Genomic DNA, 26347 nt, shown 5'->3' with positions numbered 1-26347 from the left:
AGAGAGAGAGAGAGGAAACAGAGAGAGAGAGAGAGAGAGAGAGAGAGAGAGAGAGAGAGAGAGAGAGAGAGAGAGAGAGAGAGAGAATGAGAGAGAGAGACAGACACAGGCAGAGGAAGTAAGACAAAGACATACATAAATACAGGCTGCTTTTTAAATAGTTTGTCCTTTTATCTTAAGGTTTCCCTTGGTACTTACAGTATACACTTAAGTAATGTTATCCATGTCACATTCACAGTCACATTGTGTGACCTCTGTAATTAAGTGTCCCGTGTAATCCTGTTCTGTACAAATACGTATGTCATACTGTTACAGTATGTGTTTGTGTTATGTAAGCACCTACTGGGGAAATAATTTAGGACAAATAAATACACTATCTATCTGAATGCAGTTGAATTGAACTGAGAGGTGGGAGACTAGAGAGATAGAAGGAAAGAGAGGGGGAAAGTGAGAGGGAAAGAGAGACAGAAACAGAGATAGGCAGGGAGGGAGCAAGGGAGGGGAAGAGAAAGCGAGAGCACGAGAGGGGAAGACAAGTTGAGAGAGGGAGGAAAAGAGAGGGGGGAGAGAGAGAAAACGGCAAATGAGGTATCACCGGGTTTTCCATTGTGTGGGAGCAGAAATGACAAGAGGTGAGGTGGAGCGCATTTCATCTCAGTGAGAATAGAGGGATACAACAACTGCTGGAAGAGAGACAAGCGAGACTCAAAAACAAAGAAGACGAAGGGAGATTTAAAACCAACAGTAAAAGCAACAGTAACGACCGTTGATACCAAAAGCAGGACAAGTTTAACATCTATGGTACAGCACATCCAGTGGTTTATTCAAAGGGAGTACACAGAGACCACCATCATCTTCTAAACCTTAAAAGATTTCACACACAAGGATAGGAGATGCCGTGCAAAGATGGAGAATACCCCTCCAAAGATGGGACGAGATGCTGTGAGCAGTGTTCCGCAGGTTAGTACAGTGGTACAGTTGTACTGTTAAACAGGTTAGTACAATGGTACAGTTGTACTGTTAAACAGGTTAGAACAGTACATTGTACTGTTAAACTCGGCACTGCAAACTGAGTGGTATGTAGGCTACAGTATAGCTACTTTCTTTTGTATTTCTCAAACCAACAAATAGATTAAGCTGAAAAGCAGAGTTGATCTTAATGGAAGAAAAACTTTTAGTCTGGCCTATTTGTAAACTAATAATTAATGTTAAAACTGGTCAGTTTAGTTAGTTGTTTTCTTAGAACATAAAAAGCATTAAGTGAATACAGTAAGTGACTTTGACTGTATCTGACTGTCAGATATTCAGCCACAGTCAGACAGTGAGGAAATGAGTTCAAGAGAGATATATTTAAATAAATTCATCACTGTAACTATTCTGTATCATGACAAATACATTTATACGTGGCCAACTTCAGTTGAAATTAGCTGTTTACTTTACTTTGGTTACAAGTAGTGACAAGTGACAATGTGGTGGCATAATTATAAAACACACACACACACACAGTCACCAATTAATCATTAAAGCTACAATCAATTATTTTTATGTCTGTTGTCTCACTCTCCCGATGGGGACAATGATGTCCGAACTAAAATAAAGATGGAGGTGCATAGTGTCCAATCTGTTGTGGCTTCTGCTTCAAACAACTTTAATGACATTGCCAACCAGTTGGTGTCCTACCAGACACCAAGGTCTAAATTTGAGTAGGGAGACCACCTCCAACCACTGCAGATGTGTGTATATTCCATTGTAAGTGATATGTTTTTGTTAAAGTAACAAGGGTATCGCTGTCTCTCCATCTCTTTAGCAAACAAATAACACATTTTCAGGTCGGGATACCTATGTTATCCAATTGGCACCCCATAAAAACCATTCATCAGTGGGGTGACCTGACATCAGAGTGGTTGGGGTAGTGTAGCACATGGGCTCTAATAATTGACAGCAGATACCCAGTTCAATTCGCAGCCTGCCGGACCATTTACAGTAGCTGCATGTCACTCTTCTACTCTTTCTCCACATTTTCCATCTCTTTCCACTGTACCTAAAATAAAAAAATGAAATAAATAAATAAAACCCCCAAAAATAACTTTCAAAAAAGATAATTTATCAGCTTAAATTCTATAGCGTTCCAGTTCCAACTTTGTGTGTACTTTTTTGTTCGTTTCATAATTTCCAAATTATTCTGTATTATTCTGTACCTGTATGAGTTCTCTGTCCTGATTGGATAGAATTGGTTTACTACAGAGCTGGAGAGTTGAGGAGACCTCTGTTGCTGAACACTATAGGCCTACTCAAAGTCTTAAACGTTCACTTTTATCCTATTATAGAGCTATTTAACACTTATTTTACAAAAACATCACTTTAACATACTCTACCATACAGATTGATTCATTTAAATAAGTCCCGGATTGTAGCTATATTATAGGTTAAATTAAAAATACACTTGAGGTAAAATAACTCCTCAAAATGAATCAAATAAAGGCAGAAAGAAAGACGGAGACAATATTCTACATGAACTAACTTCCCTCATGAAGTCATTTATCCAAACTGATCTCTCATTCAACCTCTCTCTGTGACCCCAATGCCAGGAAAGCATGTCAGCAGACAATGTGAAGGAATAGGATCTCATGACAACAGCTGTAGTGAATGTCCGTCTGGTTCACACACGTCAACAAAGAATCATTTGAATCAATGTCTAAAGTGTTCTGCCTGCAAAGCCAGTAAGTCACATATACCCACCTTTTCCTTACATATGAACACACGTCACACGTCACACACACGTCTCACACACACACACACACACACACACACACACACACACACACACACACACACACACACACACACACACACACACACACACACACACACACACACACACACACACACACACACACACACACACACACACACACACACACACACACCTTTCCTTCCTATGGTATTGTTCTCTTATTCTGTGTTCATGATCCCACCCTAGCTTGGCAATGTTTCAGTATTGTCAACTATATTAAGTAAGAACTCAAACACAGAAGGAAAAGTCTACCTCGTAACAGAGTAGGTCATTTCAGATTTATCTGAACTGTGACAAACATTTTCACTATAAAATAGTAAAGTGGAACGATGTGTCTTATGTGCACAACTTAGAGTTGTAGAGTGAGCATTATGGCCATTGGCCGAATGCAAGCCAGATTTCCTCGCCTAAGACAATAAAGTGAAGTTGAATTTGTTAAATTTTTTCCCACAACATAGCCTACTGACCATTGTCTTGTTTGTGCTGCTTACATCTCTCCCTCAGAAAACCAGAGGATAGAAGTGCAATGCACGACAAACAAGAACACGGTGTGTGGCTGTGTGTCTGGCTTCTACTGCACTAACGATAGTTGTGACAGCTGCCAATCCATCACCAGCTGCCCTGAGGCACATGGGGTCATGTCTAAAGGTACGTTCATATACTGTATGTTGCACAATGAGTGGGTGTAATAATAAGTTCATGTGGCCAGTCTATGACATCACTCGTCCTATGACGTGTCAGTACTATGACGTCAGTACTGTGATGTCAGCCATATCCATATTTGGGCAAAGTCTCAGCCCATTCTGACCGCCCTTATCTTTCAGTATTCAAATTTAAAGTTTTAAAAAGTTAAACATAAAAACAAGTGGAAAGGGCTTTTGAGACGGGGAGCAATTGACGCGCCTAGTAATTCATTTTCAATGGGGGTCCGTGGCCTAAATGCTAATCAACCTGTGGGTTCTTGAAATCATAAGGGTTCAGAAACAGTGGTCTTCTGTAAATATATATATATTTTTTCCTTCTGCCAGCCACTCGGACAAATGATACAGTCTGTGCTTCGTGTCCAGAAGGGACCTTCAACAATGTTTCAGATTATTTCACACCGTGTCAAAGACACACCAAGTGAGTATACGTTTCAACTATTACTATACCACTACTCTTTTGAAATGTTAACACCACTTGAACCCTAGCATCCCTATTCTCGGGCTAATATTCAGTGGAAAGAGCAGATCTACTACCTCACAGCGCATTGTGTTGCAACGCGCTGTGAGCTGGTAGATCTGCTATTTTCGGCAAAGAGATTTAGTGTACGGGGAAATATTAGCTGACCTAGTAGAGCCCTAAGGGACCATGGGCATCTGGGTTTAAGTGGTTAATATCAAACTCTGAAGAGCTTTGTTCCAAAATGAGAGTGACATGTATTTATACAGTCCTTTTGCAGGGCCATAACAAACTCCAAGTCATTGATACCCAAACATTGTTCAGTGTGGATTCTGTGTGATTTAGAGATATATATATTGTGTATTATATAGGATACCTGTAGTTAGTACAGTAAAGTAACGGTTTGCATTGATGCTGTCCTATTTACTATATGTCATTGAGGTTTTCTTTTCTTGCACAAATGAGTAATTCTGCTTTGAGCCTCATTTAGCCCCGCCAGCACTAGCTGATTTTTTTTGCATTGGTTGGCTTAACAAACAAAACCAAATCGTAGAGCAATCCCTCTCCAGGCATTCAACAATCTGATTGGCTGGCGTTAAAAATGTAAAACCCTCCAGCATTCCATACACAGTCTTTTGATTTAGATTTATTTGACTTAACAACATACCCGTTGTACCCATTGTCGGAGTGGCTGTTGTACCCATTATCAGACCGACTTCCCACTCTGCACATCACTCCCTCCTTGGGCCCTCAGTGATACACACATCAAGTTTTACTTATGTATGCAAGCTAGAAACTAAAAGCTATGCTTTATAATAACTATTAAGCTATACTAACCTTACAAACAATTACATTATATGCGTATTATATTTTCCCTTTCAGGTGTGAAGCAGCCATGGGCAGGGAAGTGAAAACTCCTGGAAACCAGAGAATTGATACTGTGTGTGGGCCCATCATAGTTCGTAAGTCTCAATATTTAAGACAATCTGGGCAAGTGTTTCTCAGTTGTTGGTTAGGGAGCCAAAGGTGTCTAATGTGTTATTTCTGACCTTTTAATCAGTCACTTTATTCTAGTTTGAAATCAAATGCACCCAAGGGTACAAATCCTGCCGGCAGCAGCACGTCTTGGTATGCAATATATCTTGGTTCATTGATTCATTTTGACCTTTATTGTGACTTTTTCAAGCTAAAAGTCAATGACCTCTTCGGGGGAGATCCCCACCAATTATCATGAAAATGAAAATTGGTGCACGTAAGCATCTACATACGCATTGTGTGACGCTGTAGTATGATCTAGTAGGGCATTAATTTATGAATAAACACAAAATAAGAAATAAGAAAACATAAGAAAACGTTATTATCATTGTACAGGAGCGATTCCAATAGCCCGCCATGCAGCACTACAGGAGAACCATTGATGTGGTGTTAAGAATGATCATCCTCACAAACCTCCTCACAAATCTCCATATTCTAACTTTTTGTGTTTTTTCGTAAATTAATGCCCTACTTGATCACACTACAGCGTCACACAAAAGCATCAAAAGTAGCAGATCTGCAAGCTCGAAACGTGGCACGAAGTGTACATTTTTTTTAGCCTCTAGATCTGCCACTGTTGCTGTTTTTGACATAATGGGTTTCCACCCAACAGAAACGAAATAGTGGGTTAGGGTTAGGTAGGTTAGGTGGGTTAACTACGTAGCAAAGCTTTGTGTCTATTAGTCATACAGGCTCAATAGAAACTTGCTCAGGTGGGGGGAAAGATAAGAGTTTCAGAAATTCTAAATTCAACTTATTGTGGAAAAGTCTCATTCTTTCACTCTCCGTTTCTCTTTCTCTCTCTGTCTCTCTCTCAGAGTGCTCATGGATGTTACCCGCAGGCCTATGGTCAGGACTAGTATTGACATGCCTCATTATCCTTCTTGCCATCATATGTTGGCGATCAAGACGCAGATCATTCAGAGCAGGTATTGTGTTTACAGTAATTCTGCCGGTGTAGACCGGATGTCTTTGTGGCTCTTGCGACTTGCGTGTGGTTTACTGTCTTGCACAGTAAATATCAAAAAGCCGCCATGAAGAGGGTTATGAATATTTAAATAGGTCTCAGGCATCCCCGTGCAGTGCGTGCACTGATGGTATATTACGCGTTTGAGGGCGTGAAAGTCAGAAATCAGTGCTTTGAAGTCACAGAAATTGAGGGTAAGGGACTTCCCACCATTTTCTTCACAGCAATGCAATACAAAACATGTTAGGTGAAGTGTGTCAGCTGCTGAGCTGAATTCAAAGGAATTCGTTTTTGGGGTGTGATAATAAATACATGGGGTGTGCAGTTCACTCATGCTCAGTGTAGTTAGGTACAGGATACTGACAAGTAGAGTGCTCGGAGTGATGTGAAAGGTGATGTGTGTAATATCCGCTTAAATTATCTTATGTACTCATCTACAGCTTCTACAGCGCTTCCTTGTTTCTGAGAACATTGCTTCAACCAGCATGAACACTATTACTTTCAATAACTTCTTACATTCACAAATGTACTGATCAGTCCACGCACAAATTGCTTAAAATGTCCACAGTACCACACAATGCAATGTGTGGGTCATCACTGCTGAAACAGTGTCCTATATACAGAATTATTTGTTTAATAAAAATTAAAAAACATACAAACTTCACACTACCAAACAATACTTTCATTTAACAATACTTCATTTAAAAGACATAGAAAGACATCTATTGTACCATGCAATGTCACGCTGCTCATTGCTCCAAGAGTTAAATTAGAGAACACAATGGTACAGGACATGACACGACAGACTGCTTCGTTAGCTGCGTATGAGAAGCTGCTTCATTAGCTGTATGAGAAACTGAGGGGAGAAACCACATCCTTTTTGATAGGCAGTCTGACGAACTTACTGTATTCTTGACATCGTAACACATTCATCAGAGGTTGCCACCTCATACATTGTGTTGAAATGCGTCTGATTGACGACATTTGCAGGAAAATGGCCTACATTTTTGGGACTGGAATTTACATTTGGCAAAGAAAAAGTCCAGTGGGTTCAGTGGCAGTCATCTTGGTTCATTGCTGCCACACAAACCCCATCGTCCCTATTCTGGGGGCAAACATTTGGTGAAAATAGAAAGATGCTCACAACGTACCGAATTGACATCGATAAGAGATTTGGTGTAGTCGGAAAAAAGGAGTGGACCAAGTATAGAGCCCTGGGGGACCCCGGTCAAGTGGTCAACTAAATATATAGGGTTTAAAGGGGAAGACCACTCATTTTCAACATTCAACTATGTCTTTAATACACCTTAGAGCTGTTGTGTGGAAATAAGAAAAAAGTCCCCCCCCCTCTATGTTGCCTAGAACTGGATAATTGATTGAGGTTATGTGATCAGTGACATACGCAGGGTGTACTTTTGGCTGAGGGGGCGGAGCCAAGAGTTCACCCTGCGTATGTCACTGATCACATGACCTCAATCAATTATCCTTTTCTAGGCAACACAGAACAGCTCTAAGGTGTATTAAAGACATAGTTCAATGTTGAAAATGAGTGGTCTTCCCCTTTAAGTGGTTAAAACCTAAATGTGTCTGATGAGTAGTATACTGTGGGAATGACAGTGTTTCATGGAGCCAACATTGAACTTTTAGGTCTTTTTAACTCTTATTCAGTGTGTTGGACACTTCAACAGGAAACATGGCTGTTATTGGACCCTCATTATACCACTGTTTAGTTCCGACCTCACATTTTGATTGGCTCAGGGGCATTCCAATGAGTGCCAATAACAGCACTCAGTCCCATGTCTATAAAAGTATCACTCAGCCTCATTTACTATTTTATATCTTTAACCTAGCTACTACAGCTGTCAGCTGTCGGAAACAATGTGGCGTTATCTAGCGTCATCATTACTTGAAACAAAAACTGATGACCATCCTGCAACTTTTCAGTTACAGAACACTGCCTCTAACCTCTATACAGTATACTACAAAATCTAGGACGAATACATAGGGTAGAAGGCTGTCCACTCTCAGTACAATATCCTGTTTTTCACCCAGTCTGGTGTCTTCTGTGTCTGACAGACATCCCCAGTGTTCCAGTGCAACCGGTGCCTGTAGCTCATGTCTACCCAGTGGAACTGTCCTTACCTGCCACAGAATGGATCGGCCACTGTCAAGAGAGCTGTGACGTGAAATCCTATGAGCTGCCGCTCTATGACTCAGGTAATAATCTATGAACAGAGAGACAAGTAGTATCTTTACGTCATCTTCTAGGAAACATTGCAGGTGAAATGACTCAAGTCAAGCTTTCAAATGCAATCGATCTCATCCTTCTATGATAGTTGTAGAACAATCAATCATTGTCCTTCTTGACCTTTGATACCAAATTGCACCCCATGTCAGATATTGAGTGAGAGAGCAATTAAATTACGTTTCATGGCCTTGTGATTTGACGATGAAACAGTGTATATAGTCATTGCGGAGTGGCCCCCATACCTATGGCACACCTACATGCACTTCACACAATGCCCAGTGATAGTGGTTGAAAAAAAAAGATAATGTTGAATTAAATCACAAAAGTAGGCAATAGACATACAGAACGATAAGAGTGACAGCAGCCATCCCATGGACATACAGATTATGTAACCTCATGTCTCCATTCTTCACCCCAAAAGATATTCCCAATAATCTGCAACAGACACCATTACAATTACTGCCTCAACCATTTTGAGCATTTACTGTAAAACCAAACAGTACTCAGCACTGTATTGCTAGTCTAGACGTATTTATATACAAGGAAACTACTGGCTGGATTGGAATGGAATTTGCTGTGCACCTTCATGCTCCGCAGATGATGGCCCTACTGATTAGTGTCATCGTGGCCTTTCCTCTAGCACCACTACTAGGCCAAAATGGCCAATTGCATAAAACATATGTCCATATCTAAAGTGCAGATTGGCGCACTTGCTGAGTGCATTCATGATCCTGGGGGATGACCCTATTGATTTTGGGAACCCCATGATATTTCCTCCAGTGCCACTCTTAGGCCAACATTTCTACTTAATGTACACACAAGAAATCTCAAAGTCTAATGGGCAGATTGCAATGAAACTTGCTCTATGCATACATGTGCTTCATACAGATAAATACAACTGATTTTGGAGACCCCGTGGACTTTCCTCTAGTGGTTCCCAAACCTTTTCATTTTAACTTTTTAACTTTCAGTTTCAGACATGTAACAGTCAATTTAGAACCCCCTGGGTTAGGACCCCCCTTTGAAAACCACTGCTCCAGCACCACCCCTCTGTCAAAATGTACACTTGACCCAAGATAAGGTATCTAATCGATTGCCATAAACCTGCTGAGCGCAGTATGGAGGATGGACCCCCACTATTTGACCTTCCCTCTAGCGCCACCCTCTGGCAACAAAGTCAAGTTTGCACACAAAACATCTCGCATCATAATCTAATTCAGATTGCAGGATGAACCCTACTGATTCACCCCTCAGCCAAAATGTACATATACTGTAGTGCAATAGTATAATAGTACAGCCTCTAGAAGCTGCTAGTGGGGCCTTTACACTTGGGTCTGTTGTGAATAAATGCTTTCACTCTATTCCATTTCTAGCATAATCGTGTCACTCATAATGCACTTTATGTGATTATATAGTAGCATTAAGGTGAGGGGTGGTCATGATGAATATTACGGTTTAGCCATTTAGATAAAGCTTTTACAGACTGCAATTAGGATTGGGCCGCCGACACTGCCGGTTCCATTTAGACCTAGAACACCTATACGTTGTTATACCGTTCAACACGGGAACACCTTTGTGTAACACTAGCCGTTGCTATAGCAACATATTTTTGTTTAGATACAAAAAAAAACTTAGATCAGGATTTAGAAGGCGTTTTTAGAACCGGCCTCGGGTCTAAATGGGCTAAAGTAGGAGGCCGAAGCACCAACAAGTGATTGATTTCATTATTGATTTTCTGATCCTCCACAGGTGAATCTGTGGTCAACCCCTGCACCCTAGACGTCGAGAATGGCCTCATCAAAACACCGCTGATAACTTCAGACCTTTACGTGCCATCCAATCACATCAATAGAAATGACAGCAATTACATGAGCAACTCCCTCTGGACACCTTCAGAGCCACAGGAGGATGAGTGGGGTGGAACATAATGGACAGCTTATTCGTTGATGCATACTTCTAAACTCACTCAGCTTTGAAGAACAATTTCATCACCTCTGGACTCCTACGAACCAAACTATGGAGAAACCAACAGATTTTTGTAGTGGATAATTGTCTTTTGATCAGTCACCCACACTATTTTACCTCGGTTGAAGTCCTCTGTAAAGCAGGAAGCTGGATCATCATGTGCAGCATGAGCTTTATGTCTGGACTGACAATATTTAGAGAGCTGGCTGTGACCTAATTTTTCTCTGTAGGTAAGCAACTTTTCTACAAAGTCCCAGAATGGCAATCCCCTTTAAAAAGGAGTCACTCTGATGAAGGTCTATTTGCTGAAATGTCAAGCAATAAAGTTTGAGATTTTGCAAGACAGTGTGTGGGAGGGCCACTCACTCCATGCAAGATTGACTGCATTTTCCCCCAGCATCCACTCATTTAATTCTACATCTCTAAAAGCAGTAAAGCATTATAGAATGTTTATTTTTAATACCTGTGAGATCTGAAGAGAATTACAGTATTTGATTCATTGGGTCATCAACTCATCTTATATTTATCACGGTGCATTCTACTTGTGGCTTTTATGTTAACATTTGAAGCAAGAGCCTTTATCGATCATGTCATGAACCAGTGCTGTATGTACAAGACTCAACAGTGTCTGTAAAGAGTACATTGATGGAATGTAATAACAATAAGTGACACCTGCTTCAAAAGTTTGCCGACAGTAAATTAAAACTCATAAACAAAGTCATTTATGTTAATATATTTTCCTACCACAGTCTATCTTTACAGAGTATTAATAACCCATATACTTTTAGCCCTGCTGGAGGCAGGGCTCTAATGATGATAGTGTTATCCTATTAGCCTAAATGTCTGACTGTACCTTGTGCTGTTTACATTTCTGACAAATAAAGTATTCAATTTTGACCTCTGTTCAGGTGGATGACACGTACTGATTTTGTTGACCCCATGGCCTTTCCTTCCTCTAGCACAAAAGATTCACAGCTCTGCAGCTGAATGCAAAAGTAAAAAACAGCAGAGGGCGCTGTTTGGGTTCTCAGATTGCAAAAGCACCAACATTTCATGTAAATCACAGGGGCTTCACAAATGTAGGGGCTGCTAGAGGAGCTTTTATAGATTCTTAATTCACCTGTTCAACAGTGAATTTCAAGCAATGTGTTATTTAAGACATTACCTTAAGAGGAGCAAGGAACCCCTTAGTGAAAAATATGGCAATACCCTACATATTGCTGAAGTGCCTGTAAAACTCTGGAGATGTCAGTGATGGACAGTACAAAAGGATGTTTTGGTTGAGTTTCTGAACAGAAACCGATGAGCAGTGGAAGATGAAGCTTACACATGGACATTACTGTCAATCAGCACAGTACAGTTTAGGCAGCCTGTAAAAAGTGATATTTGTTTGGCCATGCCAGGCTACAGTTTAGGTGGGTCACAAATCAAGGAGCAAGAGTCTACCTTGTTGTTGTTTTTCAAACCTTTTGTGTCTAAGACACACCAATGGGACAGTCAAAATAAAAAGGCAAACCTGTATTCATAGTGAAATCAGCAGATCTACAAGCTCAAAATGCATTTCGATTCGTTGTGAGTTTGTAGAGCTGCACTTCTGCAAGTTAAAATGTTCACCTTTAATGTCCAAGTATAGGGATTCCAGGTTGAAAGGTGGTTTAAATATAAATTATATTTTTAGGGTGTATAATTTGCCTCTGTATTGGGAAATGATTGTGAACAAAGTCTTGATATAGTACATGTTTGTATAAATGTATATATATTTGCAATATGTGTGGTTGTCACAGAATACAAAGGCCCACCTGGACTTGTCTCCCAGCAGACAGTTTTGGAGCCACTGCTCTAGCGCACCAGTATTTTCCCCATAATTGCTTAGACTAGTGTTGGAAAGTGGGAGCTAAGAAATGGGGAATCAATTGTCCAGCAAATGACAGTTTGGAGTTTGGAGCATGATAAGATGCATTTAATAACGCAACCTGCAATCGAGCACAACAGACGAATGATTTTGCAACACAGTCAACTATGATAGTGCAATATGAGGAAGTGTGTAGGGAAGGTTTACACAGTTCACTCTGCTCTGTACCAATTTCTCCAACCATGTCACTTCTCTTACCATAAACCATACATAGTTAAGTCCTTTGCACACCCGTCGGTACAGTGAATGCACAGGACATGGGTGGCCAGGGACTGTACAAAACATGGACTCAAAAACTCCTGCGCACTCCTTGCAATTCAAACATTTGAATAAGGACATAAACAATTTTGGTCTGGGAGTGAGTTATTTTTGAATAAGTCCATGAGACCAAAATGTTCCTTTATTAAGATCTTTTAAAATTGCAAGGGTTTTTGTCCTCTATTTTCTGTTTATCAAACAGATAAAAGTTATACAGCACATGTACTTTGCATTGTAGTAAAATGCACATGAATGAAATGTTGATTCTACACTTTTGATGTAAAAGCCTATCCATCGATTTCAATTCTTTAATTTGAGCAATTACTCAAAACACATTAGATTATAAGAATAAAACAAACAAAAAAAACTACGGCACTCTACTATTCTATGAAGAATTAGGAGCTTAAGGTATTGAGTATATCCCCGTTCCAATTACTTCATTCAGCCTTCTTGAAGACTTGCTTAGCAACCACACTTCCAACTCGCATCTCCTGCAGAGGGTGGGTGGTGGGGGGGGGGGGGGGGTCATGGAGAGGGCAGTTGAGGCAGAGAAAGGAAGGGAAGATGGGAAGGAGAGAGGGAGGGAGAAAATGGAGAAAGAGCATAGCTTGAGACAGTTTGACACATCAAAGAAGAATTAAATAAAGCCTGGGCCTGTGTCCAAAACACGAACCCCTCTTCTTTTCCCCCCTTTGGCTCACACTTCTTCTCCCTGAACTTTGACCCTGCAGTCCTGGCCGCCTCTTTCACCCCCTACTCATCACCTCCCTGCTTGTGTAACTAATTGAAATCCACCCTTTAATGCCTGATCCTCACTGGCATTTCTTTCCAAATTCCCCTTTGGATTTGAACAACAACACATTGTTCTCCCCAACCATTCGCCCTTTGCAATCGAGGTATTAGCAGAAAAATAACGCAAGAGCTGTTGAGTAAAACAACCATGATTGTTAGTGGAGTGGTCTAAACACATTATTGTCCATACAAAAGACATACATATGTGTGTATTGTTTTTCTCCAAAGTCATTAAAATAACACTGGACTTACCTGAATAACTAAGTCAATGTTAGCTAACAAAAATGTGCAGCTAAAAAGTCAGACATTTTCCTTGTTTTCTCAAATGATGCTTTGTTGAATCAAGCTGTGTTTTAAAAGTAATTTAAATGCAATAATAACGTAACTTTGACAAAGGACAACCGCACAGTTATGTTTAATGTATAGCATTACCTATCTATTTATAGGTATATTTATAGTATTTCTTCTACACTGTACATATATTGTCTTATATTTGTGATGATATTGAATGTTTGGTGCTATTTTATGTTGATGAATTGAATACCAAGGACCCCAATGGAAACAAGACCGCAAGGACTTTTTTGGTGTTATTTGTGTCTAATAAAATATTCAATCAATCGATCATCTCAAGCACGTTTCAGGTGACTGCTAATTAATTAGGAAAATGGACAGTGGTAAGGTCGGTAGTAATGTAAAGTATACAGAGAGTCGTAGTCAATAAGCTAAACATGTCAGACCACTGGTATGGTCCTTTAGCTGAGCACCGTGCTACGTTTTCAGTTCATTTGAATTGCATAAAAGTTTGTATTCATTAGTATTTTTGCCCCGTTGGTTTGGTACCACTCCTTTCTTGTGTTTATGTGCACTAAACACACGGCTCCTGAAAGATGTCTAGCCAGAAGCCGCCCATAGAGTAGACCACACACATAAAAGCAGATCAGAGCTTGACAAAGTGAGGCAAAGAATAACTTCCGTACCCAATCTGATTTGCATACCAAATCATGTCTATTATTTCAACCATCCCCCTCCCTTTCTTTCTTTCCTGGTTCCATCTGGTTCAGCTCAGTCTCAACATCCCCCCCTCCCCACCAGTTTGCCATAAACAATAAGTCCTTTGTACACCTGAGCACTGCTGATTGTTTGTGTTATTGTGTAGGAGAACATTGTTGAAAAATAAGCCCTACATCACTGCCTCTTACGAACAATTAAAACACTTTTAATTAGTGTATTTTTGCCCAGGAACATTTTACACACACACACACACACACACACACACACACACACACACACACACACACAGAGAGAGAGAGAATTTGTCCTCTGCCATTAAATCATCCTAACCAATTAGGAGCACTGGACATCCATTGTACAGTGTCAAGTGCACTGGAAGCATTATGTACCAAACCTGCATGTCTTTGGGTACGAGGAGACCCCCATGAAGGGAAGAACAAGCAAACTCCACACAGAAAGGCCTCCGTCGGGGTGCCTGGTGCACTGATCATAATGCTCCTTATGAGTCGAAAGGACTCTAGTTTGAATCGTCATGTCTCCCCTCTCTCTGCTTTCAGTTTATGGTCGCTCTACACTCTACTATCTAAATAAAGCATAACAATTCAAACCAAAATGATAAAGAGTTAATAAAAAGAAAGGCCACAGTCGTCCCCCAGTCCGATTCAAACACAGGGCCTTATTGCTGTGACAGTGATAACCACTGAATCAAATTCTTGTTTCTTAACCTTAAAAGTAAAAACGGGTGATAAAATATTGAGTGTCTTTTCATGTTAGGGTGCTTCTAGCCAAAACATAATGTTTAGTCTGCTTGATTTATTCTTTAAACAATGGTGCATGGCCGAAACGTCCTTGAGACTAATGGACAGTTTGTTTCAATTGTTTAAGTATATAAATCCAGACTGAAATCAAGTGGGTGCTTGCTTTGGTCTTTCCTTACCAAATGCAGCATGTTGCCCTCCAGCCAATGTGTCCAGCCTCGTCCCTGCTTCTCTCCTCTCTGTACACACAGCAGTTTCCCAGTGTCGCCTTCCCAGTCCACTGTTGTCTGGACACAGAGAGAGACTGTGTGAAAACATGTTCCATTGGTATGTAAACTAGTCCACAATCATCGGTGTACGCACGCACGTTAACACATACACACAAGCTGGCGCGATGAGGGGTAGTAAATGGAGACTGGAGTTATAGAAAACCTGCTTTATTCAAAAAAAGCGTGCACACACACACACACACACACACACGCACGCCCACACACACAGAAGCTGGCCTTTATCTTTCTACTGGAACACGGTGGTGGCCAATAGTGGAGTTATATAAAACCTGCTTCATTCACACATGCACGCACATGCCTTTCTGCTATTTATTTCTGAAGTGCACACACACATGCACGCACAAACACACACACATCTTCAAACAAGCCACAGTGGATGTTAACAACTGAATGTGTGTGCATGTGTGTGGTAATGTAACCCATAAGTAACCCATAGGGCAGACATGCCACTGTTGGGAAGAGAGAAGGCACCGATCCAAATACAGAAAACTTGTAAGACAAGTGGGATAATTTATAAAACACACACACCCAAAACAGCCAACGTATGCTTTCAAGAAGGGGAAAATCATATTTCACAAATGCAGATATGCATGCAAACACACACACACACACACACACGTACTTGGCACTTCCGTCCATCCACAGGGCCGAGGTCTTCAGTAAATTCCTCGCCCAGTTTGAAGTCCATGAGGAAGTTCTTGAAGGTGGTGAGGGTGCGGATCTTCATCGAACCCGAGGCAACATCATGTGTAATCTCCTTACTGGGCTTCAGTAAGCACACAATTTTCCTCAAAGCAAAATTAATATCTGACAGAGCAAAAAAAAGGGTAGGGGAGGGTGGGGAGACAATCAGCATTAACACTTTAAAAAATAAACAAAAAAACACAGACACATAATAGATTGTGTGTGGGGGGGTATCTGAGACGCACCAAGAGGAAGCAGCACACCCTGACCCTGGTGTGTGTGTGTGTGTGTGTGTGTGTGTGTGTGTGTGTGTGTGTGTGTGTGTGTGTGTGTGTGTGCATGTCTCAAACGTGTGTCTGTTGGGGTCATTTAAAGGCTAAGTTGACAGGAGACTGAGCCATTATGCAGATGTGACATTACAAATGAAGATGGCTGCAAATGGATACATCAATAACCGTGGGCTAAACGCAATTTAACATGATAGGATGTAAGGAAATATTCATGTAGCCGAATTAAGACTGCAATGATAAAAGGCTACAGACTACAGTGTATGTTTTACAGCAGTGGTTAGTTGGGGGTCTAAATTGACCCTTACAAGTATGGAACTCTGACAGTATACAAAATGGAACCAAATGGACCCGTTAGGGTCCAATTTGATTCCTTTTGTATACCGTCAGAGTTAAGGGGAGACCATGAAACGTAAAAGTTTGAGAACCACTGTTTTAGTGCTGTTTCTCAGAAGAGATCTCAGTAGGCTACATGAAAAGGTAATTGAAAACAGACTATATAACAGGCTGTGGAAAAGACTAACATGCAGGCAATGTAAATACGACTAAAGCAGATCTGCTTACCCAAAGCTCCGAGGTATCCGTCCATATTATCCTGAGAGACCATGTGAAACGTTCCTGAATAATTGGGTTTAGACATTTTATCACCTTTTGTTAGGAGGGAGAACGCGAAACGCCACCTAACTGCTTTTCTCCAGACTCTCTGTCTCAACAACACCCTGTGGTGGTCTATATTCCACGGATGATGACCAATAGCATTGTCTGAGAAAAACCTGACTTTATGCAACTGTTGGACAGTCAGTACCCCGGATCAGGGATGATGATGATGGTGGAGATGGGAGACGTACGTTGAACAACTGTTGCGAGCAGCAGGATTCTGTGGCGTAGCGTCCACCTTCCCCGGCACTTTCCTTGCAGAATCCTAGAGATTTGTTGCGAAATCACAGTGTGCTGATCTGATCTGATCCGCTTTCCTTTAAAACAATACGAAATTAAATCTATTTAACACCTCCCTGCCCTGGAGACTCCCACATGGGTTTGTGTGCAAAACCGTTCTGTAATCCAAATCTCTCTCTCTCTCTCCCTGAGGAACGAAAGGGGCGGGGCAGCGGTGGAAAACGTACTCACATTTTGTACTTAAGTAAAAGTATCAATGCTGCAATATATAATACTCTGTTACTAGTAAAAGTCCAGAATTAAATATTTACTTGAGTAAAAGTACAAACGTACTTTTAAAAATAATATAAGTCTATAAGTAAGTAATATAAGTATATAAATAAGTACAAAATGTATTAAAATCTTTTGAAAATAGCAGATCTAAGCTTGTAGATCGGATATTTTCAAATGGCCAAAATCTATGTAGGGCTGAAGTGGTTACTGTATGTTTTGTAATATAATCAAAATCAATAAAGTAACTAAAGTTTTCAAATCATTGTAGTGGAGTAAAAGTACAATATTTGCCTTTGAGATGTAGTGGAGTAGAAGTAAAAGTACCGAAAATGTGAAATACTCCAGTAAAGTGAAAAAAATACCTCAGAATTGTACTTAAGTACAGTACTTGAGTACATGTACTTAGTTACTTTACACCACTGCACATCAAAGTGTTAAACACATCAAATACAATATTTATAGTTAATAGTGGAATTTGCAATAATGACAACAGTGCTTTATTATATCAAATCAAATAAAAGAGACAATTTATTTCTTCCCCAACACATATTATTTTTATTTTCATCATGTATCAATCAAAGTTGCACTTTGCTTTCAGTCCAAACAGTCTCAATAGGTTGTCACATGATTCTATGATTTTCTCCTTGCTTAAACCTTAATTCCATTATGTGTAAAGTCTCTCTTGAAAGGCATACAAAATCTTTAAAACAACAGACAATACATCCACATAATAATATAAGTATAACGTTAAATCTTTGTAAAAAAGTTATTTCCATTCCAAGTCATTTCCACCTCTCCGCTCCTATCTCTTCCTCACTGAACCGCTTTTCTTCTCCTCTGATTTCTGCTTCTTCACGTCTTTCTTTGGTTTGGACACATTCTCATACACATCGTCCTTGTTTCTAGAAACACAGAAAATGTATTGATATCCAACAAGTGACTTAGCTTCAACCATTCATTTTTCTATATTTCTATAACTCAGTGTGTAGTAGTCCACTGTGTAGTTGCATGTGTGCGCGCACCTGTGTTCATGGTAACGGACACACATAATGGGGTTCTTGACCACTATAGCACTGGGTCTACTGTAAATGATGGTTTATATATAGGCTTATATAGGCCCAGACAGCTTGACTAGACACCGTTGTGCCTCTGGGGTATAAGAGAGGTTAATTAACAGACCAGTGGGTGAAAGGGATTTGATTAAACACATCAACACTGTGTGTGCTGTCTGTTATGTATTTCCTAATTGGTTTATTCTATCGCAGTCAACTGCATATAGTAGAGCCCCCTAAACCTCATTTGCCTTCCCATTCCACACAAACACCCCCCTTTATTCTGCTCACAGAGGAATGTCGACAGACAGAAGAGGGGCATGGGAGGTGTCATGCTACAAAACCGGACTCTAGTTACACTGACAATCATGGAGTAGAAATATACTAGAAGAGACCAGCTTATTGACTGTGTCTGTGTATTTTTGTTTCCTGTGTGTTTTTATGGTGCCCTAAATGTAATTTAGTGGACTAGTCTTACCAAAACCTCTGTGGACATCTAAATTCAAGGTAGAACAGCGGCAAGAACGGACACTAACAAACCTACACCCACTGTTTTGAAAACCAATCCTGATACCGTCCCAATGTGAAGGACCTAAAGGCTTTGCATTGGTTCTTTAATGCAGTTTGTTTTAAAAATTCTGATTAGTTTCCGACTTTCCGCCCAGTTCAAGCCCCTACATTGAATTTAGATATTACCAGACATACTGTATCGATAGGCCGACATCTCTGATCATCTGACTATGCGAGACTATTCGTGGTTCCAGGGGTCCCCAGCTAAATCATTGCTAGTTAGGAACCAACTGGACCTTTACGGCTCTGTTACTCTGAGAGTGTACAGGGAGATTATTTATTTTAATAAAATATGTATATACCTTAGTTTTTAGCTTCTCCTTAACATGTTTTTCTTAACTGATATATTTTTCTCCTTGCTCTCCCTCCTCCCTTCTTTTCTTATCTCCTTTCTCAAAACAATAAAAAATGATGGAGCTTGCACAAAAACAAATTTCACCCACTTTTTTTACACATGTAAACCTGTGATGTGACAATAAAGTTTATTCTGAAATGGGGGTTTGTGGCCTAATGCATATCAAACCGGGGGGGTGCAGTGGAAATTTAAAAAACGTTGAGAATCACTGCAATAGAGAACAGCAGGACAGCTTGTGCTAAGACTGGAAACCACACCCCCAACTCTGTCTTTCTATGTACAAATCACAATGTTGTGCAACCTCCAAAACCGCTGACCTCAGGATGAGGACGATGACTGAGAGAACTTTGAACCATTGTGGGAATTCAGTTTAGAGAGGACATGGGAACATTTTGAGGAAGTTCAGCAGACACATACTTAACAATAGTGTGTGTGTGTGTGTGTGTGTGTGTGTGTGTGTGTGTGTGTGTGTGTGTGTGTGTGTGTGTGTGTGTGTGCGTGCGTGCGTGCGTGCGTGCGTGCGTGCGTGCGTGCGTGCGTGCGTGCGTGCGTGCGTGCGTGCGTGCGTGCGTGCGTGCGTGCGTGCGTGCGTGCGTGCGTGCGTGTGTGTGTGTGTGTGTGGATGCAAGAGTGCACCCACAAGATCAGACTGATAAACACACACGGATACTGTTGCTCTCTCAGACAGACAGACAGACAGACAGACAGACAGACAGACAGACAGACAGACAGACAGACAGACAGACAGACAGACAGACAGACAGACAGACAGACAGACAGACAGACAGACAAACAAACAAACAATACACACACTTTAACCTTACTCACTTTGACACTTTCCTGCTTATTGGTGGGTGTTTAAGTTGTAGGTTCCCATATTCTGTCTCTGTTTCCTGGGGGGAGAAACAAAATCACACATAATAGAGAAAAAGACAGACAGATTGAGACAGGGTGAGTAAGGTACAGAATGAGGTCATTGCCTAGATGAGATTTTTTTTTGTGCCTTTGTGTCAACGTTCATCGTTCACAACGTCCTCTTTAGATAACCTATACCATATCTTCATAATACCTATGGGGAGGGGGCTAGCCCATATCTTGAAAACAACAGCAATAGGTTCAAAGGCCTATTGACGTAATAATAATAATAATAAAGCTTTATTTATATAGCACCGTTCAAAACAGAGTTACACAGTGCTTCACAAAGAACCAAAAACACATCACACAACAAGAAATAGAGCAAAAAACACGACACAGCAAATGCAGTGGGACACTCAATAGGTTAAAACGTTTGGGGAATAAAGGCAGCTTTATACAAGTGAGTTCTCAGGAGGGATTTGAGCCGGGGCACAGAGGGAGGGAATTCCGGAGAGTCGGAGCTCTGAATGCGAAGGCCCGATCACCTTTTATTTTTAGTCGGGAAAATGGGATATATAGGAGAGCTTTGTCCGAGGACCTCAAATTGCGCTTTGGTACATATGGCTCGAGTAGGTCGGAGATATAGGATGGGGCCAGACCAGAGATGGCCTTAAATGTAATTAATTACATTTTATACAAATCAATTCTGAAAGAGACTGGAAGCCAATGCAAGGATGCCAGAATTGGTGAAATGTGATCATACTTTTACAGTCTATCCCATACAACATAATCTTGAAGCTATTTTCTTTTTTCTTTCTAAACCTTACATTTTTCACTTTAGGCATTTAGCCAATGCTGTTAACCTCCAGGCCTTGACAATAAATGCAACCGAACAAACAGACTTTTCTCAGACCTTCATTTGAATAATGTTACTTGAATAAAGTCAATTATTTTAAAGGATAGATTGTAAAAAGATAAGTTGATAAGTTGTCCCTGCTCTGTGTTCCCCCTGCTCACCATAGATGCACTGGCCTGAGTCTTCTTGGCATCGATATACTCTGACACAGCCAGGTAGATGAACTTGTACTGGGCCTCTGTCTGCACCATGCCGGAACGCTGCTCCCGTACCATCTGGATGCTCTTCTGGATGTCTATGTCACACTCCAGACCTTGGGGGTTGGGGGGGGGGGGGATTAAAGTTAAGGAACAATTTATTTGGTGCATGCTGGTACATGACCGGAAAGTGCATCGAGTCGACCACCTAATCTCAACACAGGTTAATTGATTGTCCTGTCCCGACTGATTTTGATTGGTCTTTTATTAATAAAAGCTATTTCAGGAGGACAAATGTTTGGCTGGCCTTTGTTGTGCTTTACATTCTTTACTTTATTCAAAGTAGAGGAATATAAAGAAGGATAAAATGGATTTATCCTTGATAAGTTTGCGGTTATTGTGTCAACAGCATGTGTAAGAAAACACCACAATGCACAATGCTTCTAGCTGGTAATTAAAACCTGGTAGGCTACAGTATGTGTCATGAAAACATTTGAATTGCCAGTAATGTGCTCTTTTAATGTATTATATACAGCAGACAACCTGGTCTTGTCCTATGCATCTGTAGCCAACAATATTCTGGTGAGCAAAGCATTTATTTTTTTGTGGATTGTTAGGTGTATCTGGGTGTCTCCTGATTTATAAGTATTTTTGTTGTACCTTTGGCATTAATGGTCTCCAGGATCATGTCAACAACCACGAAGGTCCCCGTCCGACCGATCCCAGCACTGGACAGAAAGACACAGTATAATCAGGCTTCACAGGTCAGTCCAATCCTTTTTGTTTCTTCATTTAGATTAGACAGTTGAGTTCAGAGAGCTGGTGGAGATTCAATCCCACCAAGCTAAAGGTACACAGGGGTCTGAAGGTACACACAGGGATCCAAAGGCACATGGGGGTCTTAAGATACACAGGGATCTGAAGGTACATGGGAATGGATCTGAAGGTACTATGGGGGTCTGAAGATGGATGTCTTTTAATCACATAGCCATTAATGGCCATCACAGTGCAGTTCAGTGAAACGCTGGGGTGACTTAACTGGATGCGATCAGCTCAAGAATTTTTTTAAACAGCTGCTGGCTACAGATCCAGCCAGAGTGCCCCCCCCCCCCCCCAACACCCACTTCCATACTTGTGTTTCAGTGAATAACATTTACAAAGACAACTGAAGTGTAAACCATATTTTACAGAAAAACAACTAGGACAGTTTATTGGACTAGATCACAGGGGAGTTCACGTCCACATGATGCAGTGCTGGAAGTGGTAAAGTGAACAGGGGAAAGGTTAGGTGCTGGAAGTGGTAAAGTGAACAGGGGAAAGGTTAGGGTTATGGTTGGGCACCCAAAAACAAATTGTCTATTATTTCATTTATTTTTATTTCATTTATTTGTTCTATTCATGGTTGTACACAACTCATGATTTAACACATTTTACACATTCCACAAATTATTTGTAAAATATCCTTCTTGTCGAGTGTGATTCTATTGTTTTTATTAGGCATTCTGTTATATAAGACTCATATACGAATCACGCACACGGGTCAGAATGTGGAAGTCTAAGTGACCACAATACTTACATAATGACATCAGGATAAAACTTAATCACTTGAACGACAACTGTGAAAACGAACACAAGCAGCCTCTGTACCCATGACATCACAAGGGGAGAATTCCTTTAGGATAAACTGTCAGTTGACTTAAGTTAAAACCTTTATGCTCTAATGCTGATAATCTTAAATCTGTAAATAAAATAAGCTTAATCTTAAGCCTGATTTCTTCTTATAAAACCCAACATTGTTCAACCTTCTCTAAAACTAAAATGAAATAAAATAAAAGGAGCACTTTAAACAGTGCTTATAATCGATATTTACTTTGAGGTATTTATTGAATTATTCTCATTATTCTGAAGTGCATCTAGATTTCCTGATCCCATCTTGCCCCCTCCAGTATGAATGCCCAATTTATGCTCCATCGTACAATGGTGTCGCGTGCCGTGGAGCCGACATGGTGTTCCATGCCGAAAACAGCCGATCTACAAGCTCACAAGGCTTCGCGGACATGATGCCTTGTGAGCTAGTAGATCGGCTGTTTTCGGTGCGCGACACCGTACATACAACAAAGTATAAATGGGGCTTAAAAACATCTGTGCATGGTGTACTGAACAAGTGTACATAGCTGGAACCACACCTACGGCCAGCTGGGCTAGGATCAAATCACGTAAACTCCAGCACCTCTCCTATACTGTCGTCATCCTCTCAGCTTTCCAAATATCTTTCTCCATACAGAGAAAAACACATCAACAAAGAAACCTGAACAGAGCCGCCAGTACCTGCAGTGGATGACCATGGGTCCAGCATCTGGGGACTCAGCCTGCTTGTTGTTGACCTGGGTGAGGAAGCTGAGGACAGCTCCAGGTTCCTGGGGAACTCCGTGGTCAGGCCAGCTCAGGTACTGGTAGTGTGTGATGGTACGACTTGCGCTTGACTGTGAAGACATACAGAGCAGTGGTTCTCAAATGTTTTCATGTTCAAGGACCCCCAAATTGATTTGGCCGCAGACCCACATCTTAAAAGATTTTGTGCCAGTAAGACTTTTCAAAAAGTTTTGAATATAGCAGATTTACAAGCTCACAACACTTGTAGATATGCTATTTTCGAGTTTGAATAGGGTTAAAGTGATTAAACTGTTACTCATTTCACTGGGGACTCCCAGAAACCCTCTCAAAGACCCATGGGGGTCCCCAGACCCAACTTTGAGAATCACTGATACAGAGAACTGATGTTGAATTTCGCACGGGCAGATTAAAAGATACATGCTACCATTCATTTTCAATGGAAACCAGCGACATGAAGATACAAAAATACATCCGACGTTTGTAGCTGTAGCTCTAGCGACAAAGATACAAAGCTACAAATTGAAGTTGAGCTGGGTTCAACTTCCAGATACAAAGATTACAAAGCTACAACTGTAGCTCCGATGTACGCACGTTTGATGACGTCAGCGACCACGTTGAGCAACACAGATACAAAGCGACACAGCGACAAAGATGCGGTCTATTTTTGTATCTTTGTATCTTTTAATCTGCCCGTGTGAACGCACCATTAGTCACGTGAAAATATTTCAAGCATTTCGTTGAGATATTCACCATTTAAAGAAAAACGTTGCCTATTATCAGCCGAAATCCCGCTGTTCTGATGTGAGGAGATCAATTATGTAGTGTGGTAAAAAAGTTACGTCTTCTGGGGATTTCCCCAATGTTGACACTGTGGAACGATTATGTAACATTTAACATTATTTTGGGGGTTACCTGGTTCTTAGGAGCCATCTCCATGACTCGGACCTTGTAATCTGTAGCATCTCTCTCTGATACAGGGGTGACCACATACTGTCCCACGTCTTTGGGGCTCTGAGTCTGGTGATCTGGCCAATATGGTACACATTTATTCTGAATAGAAAACAATACATGAGGGAATAACAATGTCAGTAGAACTGTTAAAAAAAGAGTAAAATACATCAAATGGCAAGCAGCGATGTGCATCCTGTGAAATGTTTCATGATTTGACCAATATCGTCACATTTAGAAGTGTCAGGACTTGATCACACAAATGAGTTTCCATAGAACTACATCTCTGACACTGACCCTTCCCTTCTCCACCTCCCTCGTCGTCATGACGATCACCCTCGTCTGCTCCTGCCACACCATCTGCCAGAAATCATTGACAGTTGTTGCGAGGCATCCCTGGCAGGCGATGTAGACCTTGGACTCTCCTGGCTCCCACAAGGTGTTCTACAAACACACAACACTAGTGAATGCACTTCAATTAAAAAGGACTTTGTGTTGTGTTGTGTTGTGTTGTGTTGTGTTGTGTTGTGTTGTGTTGTGTTGTGTTGTGTTGTGTTGTGTTGTGTTGTGTTGTGTTGTGTTGTGTTGTGTTGTGTTGTGTTGTGTTGTGTTGTGTTGTGTTGTGTAAACATAATAGGTCCAGAAAGGACAGTTTAATTTGACAGTTTAAGAATTACATACGGCTGCATCAATGGCAGACAATAGTCATCACTAAAATGATCAAAGATCTGAACAATTAAAAGCCAGCGGGCTTATTTATTCTGTGGTCTTCTAAATGCAGAAAGTGACTCCATTCTTCTTATTTATTTGTGTCTGTTAATTGTTGTTTGTTTGCTGTATGTTTTATCCGTTTTAGTCATAGTTTCTGCTAAACACATTTCCAGCAGCGTTTTTTGTTTTAAACCTTTTCCAAAATATGCATACATAAAACTGAACATCAATACAACTCTATACATGGACAGGTTCTTGTGAACAATAGGATAAACACAGCCACAAACTAGTCATCAGACCCTATTCACAACAGTCATTTTAACAGATAAACATAGCTAAAGGAAATAACATTCACTGAGGGTGTTTTCATTTAGGTATAAGGGCACTGTCACGAATAGGCACCTGAAACAGACGCGTCGCATTCACTTCCATTCTATAAAAGGGATGGAGTGTCTGGTTGCAGCGTGTTGACGCCTTGTGTTCATCACGTGGAGTTCAACACGGATGAACTTTGACCGTGCGTCAACCAATAGGAAAGAAGGGCGTGGTTGACCCCACGTGGGCCTCTTTCTTTCAGTGAGCCAACCACTCCAACATAAGTCAAATGAACTAAACACCAGCAAATACATTTTTGTGCACATCACTTCCGGCACTGCCCACATTCCAAGACAACATGGGTAATTGATGTCTTAGATGCCTCGGCTACTCCCCTTCAGTTGTGCACATGTGTGACCGTGCCTTTACTGTGTACCAGCATGGACCGCTCCTGTCCATACAAAAAAACATCTAAATGGAGCACACCCCACAACTTTATTACTTTCAGCCTTTATCTGTCAAAATGGTCACTGTAAAAAGGGTCCTCAAAAAGTTTATCTCTCGCATTCTAATTCAAAATGTGCAGTTTTTTAGCAAATATATATTCAATATATTCAATATATAATGAGAAATATATTCAATATTGCTCCTTTACGTTGTTCATTATACAGAAGCCAGTTACATTTGAGCCACTGAATAATATGTTATATCCAGTGGTGTGTTCTACCATGGTACGCTGTATACGCATATACAGTGCAGATT

At 40.7% G+C, this 26347-nt stretch overlaps 3 protein-coding genes across 6 annotated transcripts in view; 1 reads left to right on the top strand and 2 right to left on the bottom strand.

Annotated features, from left to right (window-relative positions):
* The first annotated feature begins 555 nt into the window (after nt 1–555).
* On the top strand, nt 556–11067 carry LOC308084691 (tumor necrosis factor receptor superfamily member 5). Its single transcript, XM_080427510.1, has 8 exons — nt 556–960; nt 2589–2720; nt 3299–3442; nt 3823–3916; nt 4838–4917; nt 5809–5919; nt 8034–8174; nt 9955–11067. The coding sequence occupies exons 1-8, from the start codon at nt 894–896 to the stop codon at nt 10131–10133; spliced, it is 948 nt and encodes a 315-aa protein (XP_080283636.1). The 5' UTR covers nt 556–893; the 3' UTR covers nt 10134–11067.
* Nucleotides 11068–12117: 1050 nt separating this feature from the next.
* On the bottom strand, nt 12118–17214 carry rbp5 (retinol binding protein 1a, cellular). The gene is made up of 4 exons (XM_080427527.1): nt 16727–17214; nt 15814–15998; nt 15081–15188; nt 12118–12831 (listed from the first exon to the last, which is right to left on the bottom strand). Exons 1-4 carry the CDS (start codon nt 16800–16802, stop codon nt 12778–12780), a joined length of 423 nt encoding a protein of 140 aa, XP_080283653.1. The 5' UTR covers nt 16803–17214; the 3' UTR covers nt 12118–12777.
* Nucleotides 17215–17846: 632 nt separating this feature from the next.
* Nucleotides 17847–26347, bottom strand: part of ptpn6 (protein tyrosine phosphatase non-receptor type 6) — a 29539-nt gene continuing 21038 nt past the window's right edge. For all 4 annotated transcript variants that reach the window (XM_080427495.1, XM_080427497.1, XM_080427494.1 and 1 more), the window contains exons 10-16: nt 24857–25003; nt 24524–24661; nt 23546–23700; nt 21878–21945; nt 21182–21333; nt 20138–20202; nt 17847–18234 (exon numbers count right to left, since the gene is read on the bottom strand). In XM_080427495.1, the coding sequence (XP_080283621.1) occupies nt 18135–18234; nt 20138–20202; nt 21182–21333; nt 21878–21945; nt 23546–23700; nt 24524–24661; nt 24857–25003 (825 nt within the window). In that variant the 3' untranslated portion in view covers nt 17847–18134. The remainder of the gene's footprint in view (nt 18235–20137; nt 20203–21181; nt 21334–21877; nt 21946–23545; nt 23701–24523; nt 24662–24856; nt 25004–26347) is intronic.

The sequence above is a fragment of the Gymnoscopelus braueri genome (assembly GCF_963280865.1).
Source record: "Gymnoscopelus braueri genome assembly, chromosome: 4".
In the NCBI taxonomy this organism is placed as follows: domain Eukaryota; kingdom Metazoa; phylum Chordata; class Actinopteri; order Myctophiformes; family Myctophidae; genus Gymnoscopelus; species Gymnoscopelus braueri.
This window is presented reverse-complemented; position numbering and strand designations above follow the sequence as displayed.